The sequence below is a fragment of the Lissotriton helveticus genome, chromosome 1_1, assembly GCF_964261635.1.
Source record: "Lissotriton helveticus chromosome 1_1, aLisHel1.1, whole genome shotgun sequence".
NCBI lineage: Eukaryota > Metazoa > Chordata > Amphibia > Caudata > Salamandridae > Lissotriton > Lissotriton helveticus.
In genome coordinates this window covers 78,915,007-78,934,020 of record NC_136057.1, presented here as the reverse complement: position 1 = coordinate 78,934,020, position 19,014 = coordinate 78,915,007, and the positions used below count along the sequence as shown (strand labels likewise).

Genomic DNA, 19,014 nt, shown 5'->3' with positions numbered 1-19,014 from the left:
GTCTCTTTTACAAAAAGAGGCTGATATGTTACAAAAGGGAATGAGGCCTAGGCCTTTCTTTCTCTTTTGTACCTACTACTATGATATTTTTTATTACCGAGACTCCCAGTCCGACGACGGGGAATGATACAAAGCATGGGAATCTATGAAAGTTACCAATACTGGGGAACCAAAGTTACAGGTAAGTAACTTGTTTTCTTGTTCAGTTTAGAACTTGTTGCTGTTAACATGAAAGTAAAGTGAGTTTGACCCAGGAGCAAACCCCTGTAGTGTGTTATGTATAAGCATGGATATGATGAACAGCAGTCTTGTTGCTGTTCCTCACTGGCTGGGTGGTGGCGGTAGTGATGATACTCGGCAGCAGGAAGAACTTCCCGGACTCAGCACTTTGTTAAAATGACCTCGGTGGAAAGCATTAGTTTCTACTATCTGGGGCTACTGAAGATGTATCCTTTCTTCTGATATGCATATTATATTGGTGAACTCCTTACTCTACACAAGGCTGGGCTATGAGAGCACTGTTTATTTGTCAGCTCCAGCAACACAAAAGCACAATAGAGATGAGTCAGAATGCTACGATCTATCTTATTTGTGGTCTGAAGACGTCCCAACTGCATCACAAAGCTTCACTGTTTTCTCACGAGGCAGCACTTTGTATGTCCATTCATTCACCGGCGGTTTATAAAACATGAGTTTCTTTTTACATGTAAAAACAAACCTGAATATCATTTGTGTCAAATTCAGTATCTTTTGTGTTCCTTTACTCCTGAATCCAGATTTTTTTCCCAGAGCCAAGGTTCAAGAAATGTAAAGAAGGGTGTCGATAGTTGAAGACTCTAAGAGCTGGAATTTTTTACTGCTCAAGATTCAATCTTTACCTAACTCTCAATCTTTCAGAAACCTATTCAGAACTAAACTTTTCAACAGTTCTCTCTCCGATCAATAATTTTGCCATCATGCACGGATTCTGTCCTTTCACCAGTTAAGAGTTGGTTGGGTAATTCTCTGTAAATAAGACACATCTAAAATATATTCATATACAATTCATTTCACTTTAAATAATTTACATAGTCAGTGGTGAGCCAGCAAATTTCCCAAGGGACCAGCTTGATATTGGACACCTCTGGGAATGTGCCACTATGGTGGGTGCTTTTACATATGTGATGATCGAAATGAGCATCCTTTTTCCCCGCGTCAGGGCTTCGGATAAACATTGTGCACTGCAAGCATTAACTCTCAGAGTTACAGGTCACATTTTCCTACTTTGACTTCTTGTCCCTTTGGACGTTGTTCTCTAGCAGCTGTCATTGAACCAGTTGTTGTACAAAATGGCCGAACACCAAAACCAGCTACAAATATTCTCCAGTCTGTGCTCGTTAAACGTATTCAAGTGTGTTGTGTTTATAGGTTTTATTACTAATCCCAGTAGTTAGCTGAAAATCCTTTCCACAACTACTTCCAAATCCACTGCAATGGTATGGTTTCTCCCCTGTATGTTTTTGCTGATGTCCTCGTAGAATTGATAATCGACTAAAGCTCTTCGCACATTCAGTGCACTTAAATGGCTTTTCCCCTAAGTGTGTTCGCTGAGGATTTCTTAATGTTGAAGGGTCACCAAAACTACTTCCACATTCACTGCAGTGTTAGGGATTTTCACCTGTGTGTGTTCGTTGATGTCTTTGTAGGTCTGATAATTGACTAAAGCACTTCACACACTCACTGCACTTGAATGGTGTGTGTTCGCTGAGGATTCCATAATGTTGAAGATTTCTTACAACTACTTCCACATTCGCTACAATGGAATGGTTTCTCCCCTGTGTGCGATCGCTGATGTATTTTGAGGTGTGATAAACGACTGAAGTTCTTCACACATTCACTGGTTTCTCAACTGTGTGTGTTCTGATGTCTTTGGAGATTCGATAACCGACTGAAGCTCTTGAAACATTCATTGCACTGGGATGGTTTTTCCCCTGTGTGTTTTCGCTGATGTTTCCTGAGAGTTGAGGATTGACTAAAACTACTTCCACATTCATTGCAATGATATGGTTTTTCCCCAGTATGTGTTCGCTGATGTTCTTGTAGATGTGATAACCGACTGAAGCTCTTCACACATTCATTGCAATGGTATGGTTTTTCCCCTGTGTGTGTTCGCTGATGAATCCTGAGAGTTGAGGAATGACTAAAACTACGTCCACATTCACTGCAATGGTATGGTTTTTCCCCAGTGTGTGTTCGCTGATGTACTTGTAGATGTGATAACTCACTAAAGCTCTTCACACATTCAGTGCAATGGTATGGTTTTTCCCCAGTGTGTGTTCGCTGATGTCTCTTAAGATGTGATAACCCACTAAAGCTCTTCACACATTCACTGCAATCGTATGGTTTGTCCCCTGTGTGTGTTCGCTGATGAATCCTGAGAGTTGAGGAATCACTAAAACTAGTTCCAGATTCACTGCAATGGTATAGCTTTTCCCCAGTGTGTGTTTGCAAATGTGTTCGTAGATTTGATAACTGTCTGAACTTCTTCACACATTCATTGCAATGGTATGGTTTTTCCCCTGTGTGTGTTCGCTGATGTATTTGGAGTTGTGATAACCAACGAAAGCTCTTCACACATTCAGTGCAATGGTATGGTTTGTCCCCCATTTGTGTCCGCTGATGATCTTTTAGGAGTGCAAACTGACTAAATTTCTTCACACATTCTTCACACATTCATTGCAATTGCATGTTGCTTCTCCTGTGTGTGTTTGCTGATGGCTCTTTAGTAGTGATGACAAACTAATACTCTTGCTGCTTTTGAATGATTTTTCTTTCTTGGATAGTGTCTCTGGGTCAGGTTTATATTTGTCTGCATCCCATGACTGCGTTTCCTGAGGAGCTAACACGGTTGATAAATCACTTGTGTTATTCTCACATTCCCTGTATGTGTGTGGTATTTTGGATGCTTGATTTCAGATTTTACAACGAAATGCAAGACGCACCAATTACATATATTATACTTGTGGCAAGTAAAACTTCTTTGTATGTGGTTATGTCTTTAGATTGTATAATGGTTTTGCATGTTTACGAGTGAAGATTAGTCTTCCTTCAGGTCGATGCAAATTGGGACAGTCTAGTAGATCAGAGACCCTCCCTTCCTTCAGTTGTCTGGCTCTACTCCATTGTGCTTTTCTCTTGCTCCTGTGGTTTAGCCAGAAATTGTTTACAATATACCTAGCGCACTGAATGGTGGTCTGCCATCATTACAGGAAACCGAGCAATGCTGTATCCACCTCACACCGATCCAATCATTAAATCTTGGAGACTTGTTTATACAGGCAGTGGTTAGTTATTGTTGTTGCGTTAATCTTCTAGAGCTCATTTCTTCGTCCTGTGGCGTGGAGGTGCACAGCTCAGACTCTTAAATCCACTGAATTGCTCTGGACTGCTTCTTTCAGGATCTATCAGTTTATGTTCAGGTTCCTCAGTCTCAGACTGTGCAGCTCTTTACCTGAATATTGGAGCTAATTTTTTCTGACCGCTTTTTGCACATTTACACGATTAAAGTCATTATTCACAATCATTTGTGCATTCAAGGTTGGTTTCCTGTTGGATGTAAAGAGATTTAAAATCAGTAAATGGAAATGTAAGAGAATGTAAATACACAATATTTACCTATTTGTAAAAGCTATCTCTTCTTTACCATTTTTTAAAGTAACCAAGAGCTATTTCACCATACACAGATATTTAACTGAATGTTCTATTGAGCATGCCACATCTTAATTCAGAAAAGGAGGTGATAACTTAGTAAAGAAAGGGCACTCACGGAACACCCATTCGCTAGAGGTATAGCTTTAGGAAGACGCACATAGTCAAGATTTAAACAAGAAGACATTGTGGAAAAAGAGATGATCAGGATATGCTGCTGTCACTTCAGTTTTACAAAGTGTATAACAACTGTAACTCTTCAGGAAGTATATGAAAAAGGAAACTCTTCAAGATGTATGTAATAAAGGTAACACTTCAGGAAGTATATGAAAAAGGAAACTCTTCAAGTTGTATGTAATAAAGGTAACACTTCAGGAAGTATATACCAAATGCAGCTCCATTCACACTCTTCTTGACAATACTTTCCTGTTCACACTGGATCAGCTGACATTCCAACTCCCATCTTTACTTTTCTGTTTGTTAAGTTATCTTTGCCACATTCCTAGGGATGGTTCAAGCATTTGTTGGAAGATTGCAGCATTTATAATAGAGATTTTATCACATCCAGTGATATACCTCTGACATCCCTGCTGCCAAGAAGTGTGTGCTTTTTGTCTTTTTCTACCTTACCATGATTTCGGACTTAATGTCTTACGTTTGCTTTAACTCGTCTAAGAAGCTGTCAGATGGACGTGCGTTGCTCCCGGAAGAAATACGATTATTTTGTCATCACTGAATATTTAGTGAAGGCTCCCAACACATGACTCCAACCAGCTGGTGGATGCCAATTGAGCCCTTACATGAGACTTCTTAGAAATGGGATTTCAGGTTGGCTAGGACTTGAGCCTTATCCAGGCAGAAACCACTGCTCTAGTCAGAGCAAGGGAGTTACACGCCAAAGATAACCCCTGCTCACCCCCTTGGTAGCTTGGCACGAGCAGTCAGGCTTATCCCGGAGGCCATGTGTAAAGCATTTGCGCAACCCACACAGCAACAACATACTAGGCACACCACAAAAGGCACTCCACACAAGGTTATATACAAAATAGCCTTTGTATTATCATAAAAAACATTAGAATAGTAATCACACAATATACACTGTGCCGACTGGCACTAGGCAATATTTACAGGGGATTATATACACATGACAGGGCCACTTGGACCACTGTCAGAACCATCTAGTTATCGGAGAACATATAATAAGCTTGGAACACAACCAGCAATTAATGGCAAACACGGGACTCAGCATCACCCTGCAACATAAATCATATTATCCACTGTATCACATTAGGCGTGAAATATATCTTGCGCCACCCTCATAAGCCTAAACATTTTAGACCATAACCTTCTAAGCATAACTCACCTTAGGAAATAATCTCACTAGCATAAACCACAGTAGAGGATAACTCAAACATAAATACAGTATGCAAAACCTCATAATCCTAAACCACATTTAGAGGCATAAAACAGGGTGTGTAAATCATACTACATAAATCACATTTCCTAGCACCACATCCATCACATTAGGGCCTGGCGCCCTACAAACCTGACAGTCGCTCTGGCCACCCGGCCTTCTCAAAGGGGTTAAAAATGCCCTATGTCCAAAGTGTCAGGGCAGCTGCCAATGCAGCAGAATCCATATGCGCAATTGCGCAGACCTAGACGATGCAGCTAGCACGGGGTGATGCACAGCTGTGAAAGTACGGGGCTTAAAGGTGGGAACTCAGAGGCACATCTCCTCAGCTGCAGCGGCCCACAACATTGCTAGTGATGATTTTTGTAGTATGGCAACGGCGGGCACTCAGCGGCACAGCTCCTCAGCTGTAGCGGCCCACACTAGCTGTAGCGATGATTCTCCTAAGATGGCAAATGCGGGCACTCAGCGTCACAGCTCCTCAGCTGTAACGGCCCACAATAGCGATAGCGATGATTCTCATAGGACGGCAAATGCGGGCACTCAGCGGCCACAGCTCCTCAGCTGCAGTGGCCCACAATAGTGATAGTGATGATTCTCGTAGGACAGCAAATGCGTTAGAATTGGGGGTCTCTAGTTGGCAGACGTAGGTACCACTGTCCAAATAGGGACCCCTGCTTCTAGTCAGGGCAAGGAGGAAACCCTCTGAGATAACCCCTGCTCGCCCTCTAGGTAGCTTGGCACGAGCAGTCTAGGCTAACCAGAGGCAATGTGTAAAGTATTTGTACCAACACTCACAGTAACACAGTGAAAACACCACAAACTGACTCCACAACAGTTTAGAAAAATAAAGGTATTTAATCTAAACTACACAAGACCAAAACGACAAAATTCCAACATACACAGTTCAAGAATATGGTTTCAAAAGAGTTCTTACGGTTGCGATAAAAAATTCTTCAGGTTGCGTTAAAATTCTTTAGGTTGCGATAAAATAATCCACAGTTACGTGAAAAGTTCACAGTTGCGTCACGTTTAGCTCACAGTACCTTTAGTTGCGACAAAGTTCCAAAAGCAGAAGCTGGTGCGGTGGAAAACAAGCGATGCGTTGCTCCTGAGACCCTGGGGAGGCGTTTGCGACAGCCCCACTGCAGCAGCGGGCGTGTTGCGACGAATCCGGTCTGTATGGGGAGGAAGGACACTTGTATGGATTCCGGTGCGTAGGTTCCGTAGGAAGTTTGTTCTCGCAACGGCACGATACGACGATCTTTGGAGGTGCGACGATCTCCCGGGCGACGATGCGCGGACCAGAGGTGATCATCTCTCTCGCATCTCTTCGATGCGTTGGCTTCGGCGATGACTCTCGCAGCGACGTGATGCAGTCCGCAAGCAGGCGGTGCGGCGATCTCACCCAGTGAAGACAGGCTCTGCGACGACACTCGCAGCGATGTTAGACTTCCCGCACCGAACGGGTGCGTCCCGCAAACGAAGGATACTACGGCTCTGACAGCGCTGTGACGATCTTGACCTTTGCAGCGGCAGGAATCTTCTCGCACTGTCGGGGATGCGCTCCGCAGCGAGCGATGCGATAACTTTTCTTTAGCAAAGTCTCTCAAGCTTAGTTTCCAGCTTCCCAACACAGGTACAACTTCCAGAGGCACCACACATGGGCCAAGCACTCCAGGAAGGACAGAACTCTCTCAGTAGAGCTCAGGGGAAGCTGGGGGTGAAGTCCTTTTGTTCCTGGTACTTCAGAACAGGGAACCAGCTCTTCTCAAACTCTTGGAGATTCCTTCAAGCAAGGGGACACAGTACAAAGCAAAGTCCTTCCCCTCTCCTAGGCAGCAAAGCAACAGCAGGGCAATCCAGCAGAGCAACAGCTGGACAATCTTCCTTCTTCAGTTTCAGCTTTCTCCTTGGCAGAGGTTCCTTCTTGATTCCAGGATGATCTAATTTCCTGTTGTCAGGGGTCCTGTACTTATACAAGTGGGCCCTGAGCCCGGTCTGAACCAGTTCTGGGTGTTGCTTGAGCACTTTGTTTTCCTGGCTTCTCCTTTCCTTTCAGAGTGGGGGGCTGGGTCGTCGGCCGCCCAGCAGGAGGTAGAGCCAGCATTGTGGAAGGCAGGCACAGTCCTATTCAGGCCCAGGTGCTATCTCCTCCCACCACTCAAGTTGCAAATGCAGTCATTCAGCCTAGGGCTGACTCAGCCAGCCTCCTGTGGAATCCCCAGCCCCTGTCACTCTCAAACCAGACAGTCAATACACAAACAGGCCAAGGCACACAGAAGGGTTGTACTGTTCCCATGAGGCACAGGGTCAGACTGATTTGCATATAGCCATGTCTGAAATGGGGTGGCTGAGTGGGCTAAAGAATGGTGGTGGATTAAACCCAGATCTGTTGACTGGGGGTGAGTGTTTGATTTTCTAAAACGCTCCGTCCATCATCCCCTTTTGTTTTACACAGAAGGGTCAGACAAGAGAACAGCAACTTTCTAAAAGTGCTGTTCTCAAGCACAGGATTTAAAAACAACCTTTCCTAAAAGATGTGTTATTAAATTCAGAGTTCAGGGGTACTAGACTCTCATGTCCTATCTTGTTCCTATGAGAAGAAATGCTGGTAGCCACTGTAGCCAGCATCCCCCATGTTAATCTATGGAGCAAGATAGCCTTACAATAGTGAAAAACTAAAACGGCTGCCATTCACTACCAGAGCATGTCACCTGCACCAGTACATGCTCTACCTTTCACATACACTGCACCCTGCACAGGGGGGTACCTTGGGCCTTCCATAGGGGTGACCAATGTGCACAAAAAGGGAAGGGTTAGGCCTGGTCAGTGGGGACACTGACCAGGAGGACATGGCAGTTCATAGACTGCATGCAAGCACTGCGGTGGCAGGCCTGAGACACCATTTTAGGGCTACTCATGTGGGTGGCACAATCAGTGCTGCAGGCCCACTAGTAGCATTTGTCATCACCAGCCCTGGCTTGTGATGACAAGGGAGGGACTTCATGGTGATACAAATATGCCAATCATGTATATCCAATCATAATAACAATTTACATAGGGAGCAAAGGCAAATGCGGGCTCTCAGCGGCAACAGCTCCTCAGCTGTGGCGGCCCACAATAGTGATAACGATGACTTTCAGCCCGCGTTCCCCACAGTAGAACCAGAGGCTCTGGAATTCTCAACAGAGGCCTCACTTGCAAGGAGAATTCCCCTCAAATAGGAATCCGGATGGCTGATGGGTGAAGTCTAATGTCCCAGAGACTTCAGCAGGAGGCAAGCTCAAATCAGGCCCTTGGGTAGTTGCTTCAGCAAGATGGATGAAAGTTTCAAAGTCCTTTCCCTCTAGTTACACGGACAGAGGTTCGTCTAGGCATCCAGAAGTAACACGTTCTTCCTCCAGGAAATAATTAAAATATATCGCTTACAGGGTGCAGGGAGCCATAGCTCAAAAAGAAAAAGCCCTCAGCAATCAAGGGGGCAATGCAGGGGTCAGGGAGGCAAGCACTCATGGCAGTTCCTGGGCCCCAGCAGCAGCATGCCCCAGTAGGATCAGGAGCAGCACATCATCCTAGAAGAGCACCATGGAACTAAACACTTTCATGGGGTCACAGCCCCTTTACCTATATCACCAAAAGACTTTGTTCTCAAAAGTCACAAGTCACTGAACCCAGCCAGAACCAGTTCAGTGTGGTCCTGGAGAACTTTGTTTACAAGGCTGCATCCTGCCTTTGAGGAAGAGGGGGTCTGCCATCAGCCGCACAGTGGAAGGTGGATCCATCATTCACCTTGCCAGGCACAGCCCTGCTCAGATCAAAGGGTCACCGCTCCCCATACTCCAACTGCAGATCTCTCTATTCAACCCACGTCTGGCTCAGCCTGCCCTGTCCCTCCAAAACCGGAAATGCAATTCACATCAGGCAGGCGGACACATAGCAGACAGAAATGCCAACTTCTAAAAGTGGCATTTCTCACATAGTCATAATAAATCTGCGCACACCATTCCACAGCATTTATTCTCATAATTTCATACATACCAGACTTGACCGTACTGCTCCTCTCATAACAGGATTTACCACTGACACACACTGAGCAGGGAGTCCCCCATGCATTCCTATGGAAGGGCAGGCCACTCACACTCCCACTAAATGTAACACACACTTTACACTGGACCACAGGGCTAAAGTGCCCAGCGGCCTTAAACCACTAACACTACACAGAGAAAAGGGCTGGGAGAAATGCTATAAGTTTAGGGGTGAACCTGCAAAAAGGGCGAAGTTCAACACAACCCCCTACCAGCCAAAATGCAGGGTAGACCAATCACTACGTTGATGGGCTTCCCTGCTTTGGGTGATAGAAAATGGACGTGGGCCCGCACTGCAGGGACACCCTCCGGCTCTACGCCACTCTGAACCCACATGGTTCCCTCCATAAAAAACTCTCAGGCACAACTAGGCTACCCCACTGGTACTCCCTAGCTGTCCACGGGCAGGACCAGGACATCCAGATGTCATTGGTCCTTAACCCCTGGCCCATAATAGCCATTCTCCACTGTCCCTCTCAGTGTAGTTCCAAACTACCACCGATCCTTCAACCTGCACACTCAGGCTGACCAGAGGTCACGGGTGAAGCATCTTCTAACCCTACCTCTACTTCTGGGGTTCCGCACTCTTCCAGGAGAAGCACCCACCAGAACACAACTCTTCCACCAGTACAGGACCTCTCTCCATCAACTGGTCTACCACCTTGGATCCACATTTACCAGCTGCACCGGGGTCAGAGGTGAGGACTCCCTCCCTCTGCACCCCCTTCCAGAGCCCTATACCCCCCCTTCTGAAGATCAGGATCCCTTCCCTTAAGATGGGCCCCACCTGCTCTCAGGGTAGTACTACCACATTCAGCCAGGGACCCTAAAGATCCCGGCTAGGCCTGCACCACCCCTCTGGAGTGGTACCCCCAGAAGGCAAACTGGTCAGGACACTGATTATAGTTGCCCTGCCGTCCAGGTTGGAAAACACCTGCTCCTGGCTGCCCAACCCAGAGACGGTACCCTTTGGTCAGATGCCCGCAGAACCAGGACTTCATGGGGAGCTCGCCTACTCCTCTCCCCAAGGGTGACACATACCTAATATGTCGTGTGACAGTTTGCCTGGCACAGAGCTCGTGACCTCCTGTCCCTCCGTCAGTGCGCGAAGATGCCCCTGGACAAAAGTGGCGTCACCATGGCCAATCATTGGTGACTTAGCCCTTCTGGCTGGCCCCTGACCCAATGGTTCTTCCACTGGGGACTCTTTCCCCTGTCACGCCTCAATCTGGACTTCCGCACACTCCACTTAAGAGTGGCACTGCCAGACACCAAAACTGATGGAGGCCTGATTACAGACACTTCCAGCTTACCTAACACGGGGGGATCCCCCTCGAAGAACGGTCTGACAGGACAGACTAGGCTCCCTACCTGGTGTTCCCTCTAAGAACCATCCAGTACTGGAGACTGAGGTTGAGGCTCGGAATACAGCCCAGTCTCACACCTTCCCCTGCGGGACAGGATGTGAGGGCTTGCAACCTCCTCACTTACAAGGTCACCTAGCTGGGTTAATCTGAACCACTTCCACCACTCTGGGTTGGAAGACACCTGCACCATTCTTCTAGTATCCCTCCCCAATGTAAGCTCCCTACAACCACAGAACTTACACACTCCAACAGTGTTGGCGCGACTCCGAAAAACAATTACAGGGCCTGTTCGGTCTGACAAAACGTTTTGAAAAGCCCTTAAACACCATTTACCGTGCTAACCAATCTCTCAAATGTCCAGGGCATCACAACATTCATCCACACTCCCCCCACAAGACTGGTGAGACAGCATCTTACTTCCCCTGAATCTCAAACTGTCCCCCTCTTAACCGGGAACCAGGTACCATACTCTGGGATCTGGGAATGGGACTTCCTGCTGTGGAAACTTGGCAGGGACTACTGTTAGGATGAGCTGAAGCCATTTTGTTTTTAGCATCAATTTTAGTTAAGCCATGTGTTTGCCATGAGCTTCACTGTTGCCTGCTTCTCTATTTTGACGAGTCATCATCTATAATTAGCTCCGGCACTGAGTACTTCACATGTTTTTAACTGTCAGGCTATTTTAACTGATGTCAGCAGCATTGTAGCTGCTCCCGTTCTGTTGACTAAGCAATTCTGATGTCTCCTTGTATGTAACTGACTATTTGTGTGTACACTTGTACCGCCTCTTTTTGAGCCTTCGTGCTTACTCTGCAGTAAAAGGTGTATATATAAGGCCCATGGTTTCTGTACTCCATGTGCTGCCTCATACATTGCGGCGCTTGGGCTCTTGCTAATTTTAAAACTGTGTTGTGTTTTTTAACTGTGTGCACTCTTTACTTGGCTTACCTGCTGCCTTCTTCCTATTCCATCTGCCTGCACCCCTAGCCCCGGTCCGGATCGGCAGTGTGCCGCTACTCGAGGGCTGACGGAGTCAGCAGGCCTTGTAAATCAATTGTGGGGGGGGGGTTGGATCACTTGTCCTGCTAACCTGGGTTTTCAGGTCGCTGGGATGTCCCTTGGTAAAAAACCCTCATACACGTGAGTGGGTATCTTTGTGGGTAGCGGTATATCTTGGTTCTCCGCTATTGCACTCTCGTGTCTGCATAATCACAGGGTTAGTTGGTATGCATCCACCAGGAGGTTGTAACCCGAGGTTAAAAGCAGTAGTGTCCAGTGATAAGTGGTGTGAGTGATATTTAAAATAACTCGGACAGCCGGGGTAAGTATTTATTATTCCGGATTCGAGTTAAAACAAGAAAATTTTGGTTGATATGCGTGGGGAGAATTGTTAGGATTCTCACGCTATCTATTTTCGTTAGATAAAAAGGTCGACTAGTTTCAGCCCTAGTTGCCTGGGGGGTCGGTGGGCTTTCTTCAGGACCAGGTGAGAGATGTGTAGCAAAGTCACATATTAGTCCTCTGCTGGGTGAAGGTCAATGTTGTGCCTGTAAATACAAATAATAAGGGTGACCTCGGTGAGGGTGGTGGGACTATTATACTGTTAGTTTGTGTGATTAAAATACTTGTTTGCTCACCATATACTGCTGGCAGTATCCACATACTCGTGACTCTGGCAACCAAACTATTGTTGTCAATCTCATTTGTGGTCGGGCTGGTTGAAAGCTAGACTAGCAATAGGGCTAACACACGGTTCATATTTTAAAGTTTTAAGGGTTAAGTGCCGATCATGTATCTACGAGGTGTTGATAATAGTATACATGTGTGATTATTGTGACTTTCACAACTATCGCATTCATACTTAACGTACCTTCGCACACTCTGTTCTGCGCTTCCTCGGGTGACAGGGAGTCTTGGGGATTGGGCTCCTTCTAAAAGTAGTAATGGTGAGGGGTAACAAGTTAGTAGACGGGGTGTACTTATCTGTCGGTACCTTTGGACCTCCACTCTCGATGTTACCTGTAGCTCCACGCTTCCCGCACTACTTGTGCTGACTCTGGCGTCCTGTACCCGGTAGCGTTAGATTGCTTCCGGGGTTATTTATACACCTTGAGTGGGTGTAGAGAGGGGAAACAGACTCTGTTGCTAGGGGCTTTTGACTGGTTAGACAGGGAAAAGGTATTCTCTGACAGTTTCAATGCCATTTTTCTCAGTGAGTTAATTTTTTGGCGCTTAATTGTGTCTGTATTTATCTGTTCAGGCTGGCCCACGGAATATTATCGTTCAGACCTCGCACATCAGTACCCAGTCTGTGTACCCATCTCTGTTCCTTTTCGAACAGTATTCTTTCCGCATTGTGATCTTTGGTTTTCAAGGTCTCTAGGATGATCCATTGTAGATCATTCACTGTGTGGCCTTTTTCGAGAAAATGCGTGGCCATCTTGTTTGTTGTCTTCCGACATTTGACGTTGCTGCGGTGTTCACATATCCTCTGTTTTGCTTTCCTGCAGGTCATGCCTATGTATTCCGTGGGCCAGCCTGAACAGATAAATACAGACACAATTAAGCGCCAAAAAATGAACTCACTGAGAAAAATGGCATTGAAACTGTCAGCAGTATATGGTGAGCAAACAAGTATTTTAATCACACAAACTAACAGTATAATAGTACCACCACCCTCACCGAGGTCACCCTTATTATCACCCTTATTATTTGTATTTACAGGCACAACATTGACCTTCACCCAGCAGAGGACTAATATGTCACTTTGCTACACATCTCTCACCTGGTCCTGAAGAAAGCCCACCGACCCCCCAGGCAACTAGGGCTGAAACTAGTCGACCTTTTTATCTAACGAAAATAGATAGCGTGAGAATCCTAACAATTCTCCCCACGCATATCAACCAACATTTTCTTGTTTTAACTCGAATCTGCAATATCGTGGAAATGCACTAGAGACTATCTGGTACTTATCATTGAAACAGCAACGAGACTAACAGCTGAACTGACCATTAAGATACAAGTAATAGAAACAAAATTGAATAACATGGTACATATCACAGTCTTTAAGAACAAGTTGGACGAGATAAATAAAGAAATGAGTGACACAAAAGAGTTCCTCACACAATCTAAACTACAGAAACTGGCCAAAGAACTGAAAAAATTCTCCATAGAACGAATCCAGCCGTACAGTAGCAAAGATTTCAAGAGCAATGACAATGCCTCAAATTATGGTACCAACAGTGGCTCATCTAGAGACAGTAACGACTCTAGCGGGGATGAATACCCCAACTTTGCAAGACGGGGAAATCAAAACAGAAGGGGAAACCGCAGAGGACGACAAATGTGGCCACATTACCCAATGGGCCCACCGGGGATACCGTTCCAACATTTCAACCCCCACTTCCAAGGGTGGATGAACCCCTTCTTCCCAGGACCACCACCCCCCATGACACACCAGCCCAGCAACAATCAGGACAAAACTTCAATCAACGACCTCCTTTTTTAGGGGGAGGCCGTGCACCACAGAAACAACGACGAAGAGGGATAACTTGGTCAGACCAAACCAGACAGGTAGAGACCAGGAGTGTGACCAAAGCCAAAGCAGGACCGAGCACAACTCCCTCATCGTCAACCTAACAGAAAAAACATTATCTGACGACCAGATACAAGTCCTAAATAAGGGCTTGGGATATGTACCAACACCAACTCTAGACACATTTAAAACAAAGTGTGAAATATCAGAGTTCTGTCGAAAACTGAAACTGAAAGCCTTTTTCCAAGGCCAACCACCACCAATTTCGGATGGCGATACACCATTAAGGCACAAATCAAAGTTCTGTCCCATGAACTCCCAAATACCAATAGAAATCGTAACATTTGAGCAGGCTGTGATGAAGGAATTGGACACATTGGGCGAACACACAGAAAAACCATTTCAAAATTTGACAAAGGCAGAACGAAGACCAAGCAGACAAAGGGGGAGGGATAGTTCTCCTCACCAAAGAAGGGTATCACAAACAGTGTCAGGATCTCTTAGCAGACCGAAAATTCTATCAGGAAATAACAGAAGACCCGACACCAAGGCTGCAACGAACGGTCACTCTGATGGTAGAGGAAGCCGAAATCAATGGTTGGATTTCGAGAAAAGAGGGAGAATTCCTGATGACCAAAACACCCAGGACCCCATATTTCTATTCTTTACCGAAGACACACAAAGCAAGGTTCCCACCACCAGGTAGACCAATTGTCTCCGGCATAGGGTCAGTCCTCGAACCCCTTTCTCAATTTGCCGATGAGTATTTGAAACTACTCGTACAGAAAACCCCGACCTACCTAAAAGACACAAGAGACCTTCTTAATCACCTCACACAAATAACCTACTCGGAAAGAACCATGATCCTTGTAGGGATAGATGTAGAAAGTCTCTACACGAGTCTCCCACAAGAAAAGACACTGAATACCCTAGAGAACTTACTCTTCAACATGGACTGGCAATTCAAAACCCCCCGCCACTTTGTCCTGGAGTGCTGTAGACTTGCACTGACCGAGAACTATTTCGAATACGAAACAACTCTGTACAGACAATGCCATGGGACCTCGATGGGCAGTACATTTGCCCCGAGCGTGGCAGGGCTGTATGTAAGCAATTTTGAGCAAAAGGTCATCGATACCATAGACAACCCGTACCAACACCAAATCCATTTTTGGAAGCGCTATATCGACGACATTCTCCTCATTTGGGAGGGTGACATGGATAGCCTGCTAAACTTCCACACATGGTTGAACGCACAGGACGAATGGTTAAAGTTCACATACACTGCAAAAAAAAAAGTCTAGATTTCCTAGACATAACAATCTATGTCGAAGATGACCATTTACACACCAGAACTTTCTTCAAACCCACCGCAAAAAACAGCCTCCTGTCCTTCAACAGCTACCACCCACGTCCCCTAAGGGAGAATTTGCCCTACAGCCAGTTTCTCCGATTACGGAGGAACTGTAGCAAGACGGATGAGTACAAGACCCAAGCCAACGACCTCTGTAAGAAATTAGAGGCACGACAATATCCGCAAAAGGTGATTAAGAAATGCAAAAAGAGGGCAAGAAATCAGAATCGTGAGGCTCTTTTAGAAACCACCAGTAGGAGAACTGAAGAAGACCTGCTCACGTGCGTAACAACATACAGCCCAGCCTCAAACAAAATAAAGAAGATCATAAACAAACATTGGCGCATCCTGACGTCTGCCAATATTTCGTGGCCCAAACCACGATTCGCTAATAAACGAACTAGTAATCTGAAAGACCTCCTGGTCCACACCAGACCCAGACTAACCACAACACAGGATCAGAGTACCTCTGGAATCTCCCACCAGTTACGGGACATTTCCCATGCGGTTCTTGCTCGGTCTGTTCCCTAACATGACCCACGAAAGAAATACAACTCCTCCCGCACCTGAAATGGACAATAAGGAACCACACTAATTGCAATACCAGCCATGCAATCTAAATGATCACATGTCCTTGTAACCTGAATTACATAGGCATGACCTGCAGGAAAGCAAAACAGAGGATATGTGAACACCGCAGCAACGTCAAATGTCGGAAGACAACAACCAAGATGGCCACGCATTTTCTAGAAAAAGGCCACACAGTGAATGATCTACAATGGATCATCCTAGAGACCTTGAAAACCAAAGATCACAATGCGGAAAGAATACTGTTCGAAAAGGAACAGAGATGGGTACACAGACTGGGTACTGATGTGCGAGGTCTGAACGAAAATATTCCGTGGGCCAGCCTGAACAGATAAATACAGACACAATTAAGCGCCAAAAAATGAACTCACTGAGAAAAATGGCATTGAAACTGTCAGAGAATACCTTTTCCCTGTCTAACCAGTCAAAAGCCCCTAGCAACAGAGTCTGTTTTCCCTCTCTACACCCACACAAGGTGTATAAATAACCCCGGAAGCAATCTAACGCTACCGGGTACAGGACGGCAGAGTCAGCACAAGTAGTGCGGGAAGCGTGGAGCTACAGGTAACATCGAGAGTGGAGGTCCAAAGGTACCGACAGATAAGTACACCCCCACCTCGTAGATACATGATCGGCACTTAACCCTTAAAACTTTAAAATATGAACCGTGTGTTAGCTCTATTGCTAGTCTAGCTTTCAACCAGCCCGACCACAAATGAGATTGACAACAATAGTTTGGTTGCCAGAGTCACAAGTATGTGGATACTGCCAGCAGTATATGGTGAGCAAACAAGTATTTTAATCACACAAACTAACAGTATAATAGTCCCACCACCCTCACCGAGGTCACCCTTATTATTTGTATTTACAGGCACAACATTGACCTTCACCCAGCAGAGGACTAATATGTCACTTTGCTACACATCTCTCACCTGGTCCTGAAGAAAGCCCACCGACCCCCCAGGCAACTAGGGCTGAAACTAGTCGACCTTTTTATCTAACGAAAATAGATAGCGTGAGAATCCTAACAATTCTCCCCACGCATATCAACCAGCATTTTCTTGTTTTAACTCGAATCCGGAATAATAAATACTTACCCCGGCTGTCCGAGTTATTTTAAATATCACTCACACCACTTATCACTGGACACTACTGCTTTTAACCTCGGGTTACAACCTCCTGGTGGAGGATGCATACCAACTAACCCTGTGATTATGCAGACACGAGAGTGCAATAGCGGGGAACCAAGATATACCGCTACCCACAAAGATACCCACTCACGTGTATGAGGGTTTTTTACCAAGGGACATCCCAGCGACCTGAAAACCCAGGTTAGCAGGACAAGTGATCCAAACCCCCCCACAATTGATTTACAAGATTACTGTTCTAAGGAAAGTGGTTGGATACAACATTTTTTCCTTCTCCCCACCCCATGATTTACGAGGAGTCAGCAGGCCGCCATCTTGGGAGGGCAGTCTAGGCTGGGTCAGCGCTCCTGACATCGCGCTCGAGACCCCACTTAAACCCAGCCACATGCGCACGCGCAGCGGACGCGCGCAGCGCCTAAGTTAAGCCCGTCTGCGCACGTCCGCGGCCGGCTGGGGCAAGGGGCACCCTACTATGCCCGTCTCTTCTCCTACTCTGCTACACAACTCTGTTCGTATCAGGATTCTTGGCCACTCCATCCCGCCACTCTCACATGGGCTAAGGAACTTGGTGTGGCCCGTGCTACACCCTCTTCCTCCCTCCCTGCTACCCTGCCTTCCTTGTTTTCCTCCCCCTCTACCCCCTCCCAACCCCTTTACCTTCCCAGCTCTACTCTCACCTCTACCATCTCGGCCTTCCTTTTGAATACTAGGTCAGCGGTAAAACATCAATTGGAGTTATATAACCTCCTGGACTCCTACAAGCCGGATCTTCTGTTTTTCACAGAAACCTGGTTTCGGTCAGACTCCTTACCGAACGTGCTGGCAGCTCTCCCCCCCCCCCCCCTGCCCCCCTACTTTGTCCTCCGCGCCGATCGGCCGGAGGGGAAGATGGGAGGGGGGGGTGGCCTTGATTGCTCGAGCTGGACTTCATTTTTAGGTCCTCCCCACCCCTCCCATATTAGCAGTTGACTGCTTAGTAGTGCGCTCCGCTTCCTTTTGGGTTCCTATCACGTGTGTGTTGGTTTATCGCCCACCCCAGCCTATCCCCGGTTTTATTTCCGCCTTTCAGGACTTACTGGCCACATTGGTAGTTAACAATGCATCGGTCCTAGTTTTAGGGGATTTCAATTTCTGGCCCAACGATCCGGCGAAGAACGCCTTGTCTAGAGACTTCTCTCACCTTTTACTTAGCCTTAACTCTGTCTCACAGGTCCATACCCCCACCTATTCACATGGCCACACTCTGGACCAAATCTGGACTATTAATGTCCGAACACCGCCCCCTTCGTTACTCCGTGTGCATGGTCTGACCATTTTCTGATTTCTTTTTTCTTAGACCTCAGCCTAGCAAAAAAACTTCCTTCCCCAGAAATATCCGGGCTAGGAATTGGAGTAGAGTGGATATCCCTTCCTTCTGTGCCTCTTTGTCAACCTCGTGCCCGGATCTAGCTGGCCTTGCCCCTCTGCCTCAAGTAGCCATGCTCAACAGGTTGGCGTCCGATGGCTTGCGACTAAGTGGCCCCCATGAAGAGCATCACGTTTAGATGCGCCCATGATGCCAATAAGTGGTTCTCCCCTGGCCTTAAAGCAAAAGAATTGGAGGTGCGGCAAGCAGAGCGCGCTTGGAGGCTTGCCTATTGTCCCATTCTTAAAGCACGTTACACAGTAGTCCTTAACGAATATAAAAGGGACATCCTCCACGACAAGACCGAATACTTCTCGGGGAGGATCCTTGCCGCAGAGAACCATCCAAGAGAAATCGTTGCCACTCTACATGAGCTGGCCTCCTCTGATAGGATATCCCTCAAACCCCCCCTCTCAGTTTCTGTGCGA

General features: G+C 46.4%; 1 protein-coding gene across 1 annotated transcript in view; it reads right to left on the bottom strand.

Annotated features, from left to right (window-relative positions):
* Window positions 1-204: 204 nt before the first annotated feature.
* LOC144758651 (uncharacterized) overlaps window positions 205-19,014 on the bottom strand; it is a 290,698-nt gene continuing 271,888 nt past the window's right edge. The window contains exon 9 of the mRNA XM_078646440.1: window positions 205-2,708. Coding sequence (XP_078502566.1) covers window positions 1,885-2,708 — 824 coding nt within the window. The 3' untranslated portion in view covers window positions 205-1,884. The remainder of the gene's footprint in view (window positions 2,709-19,014) is intronic.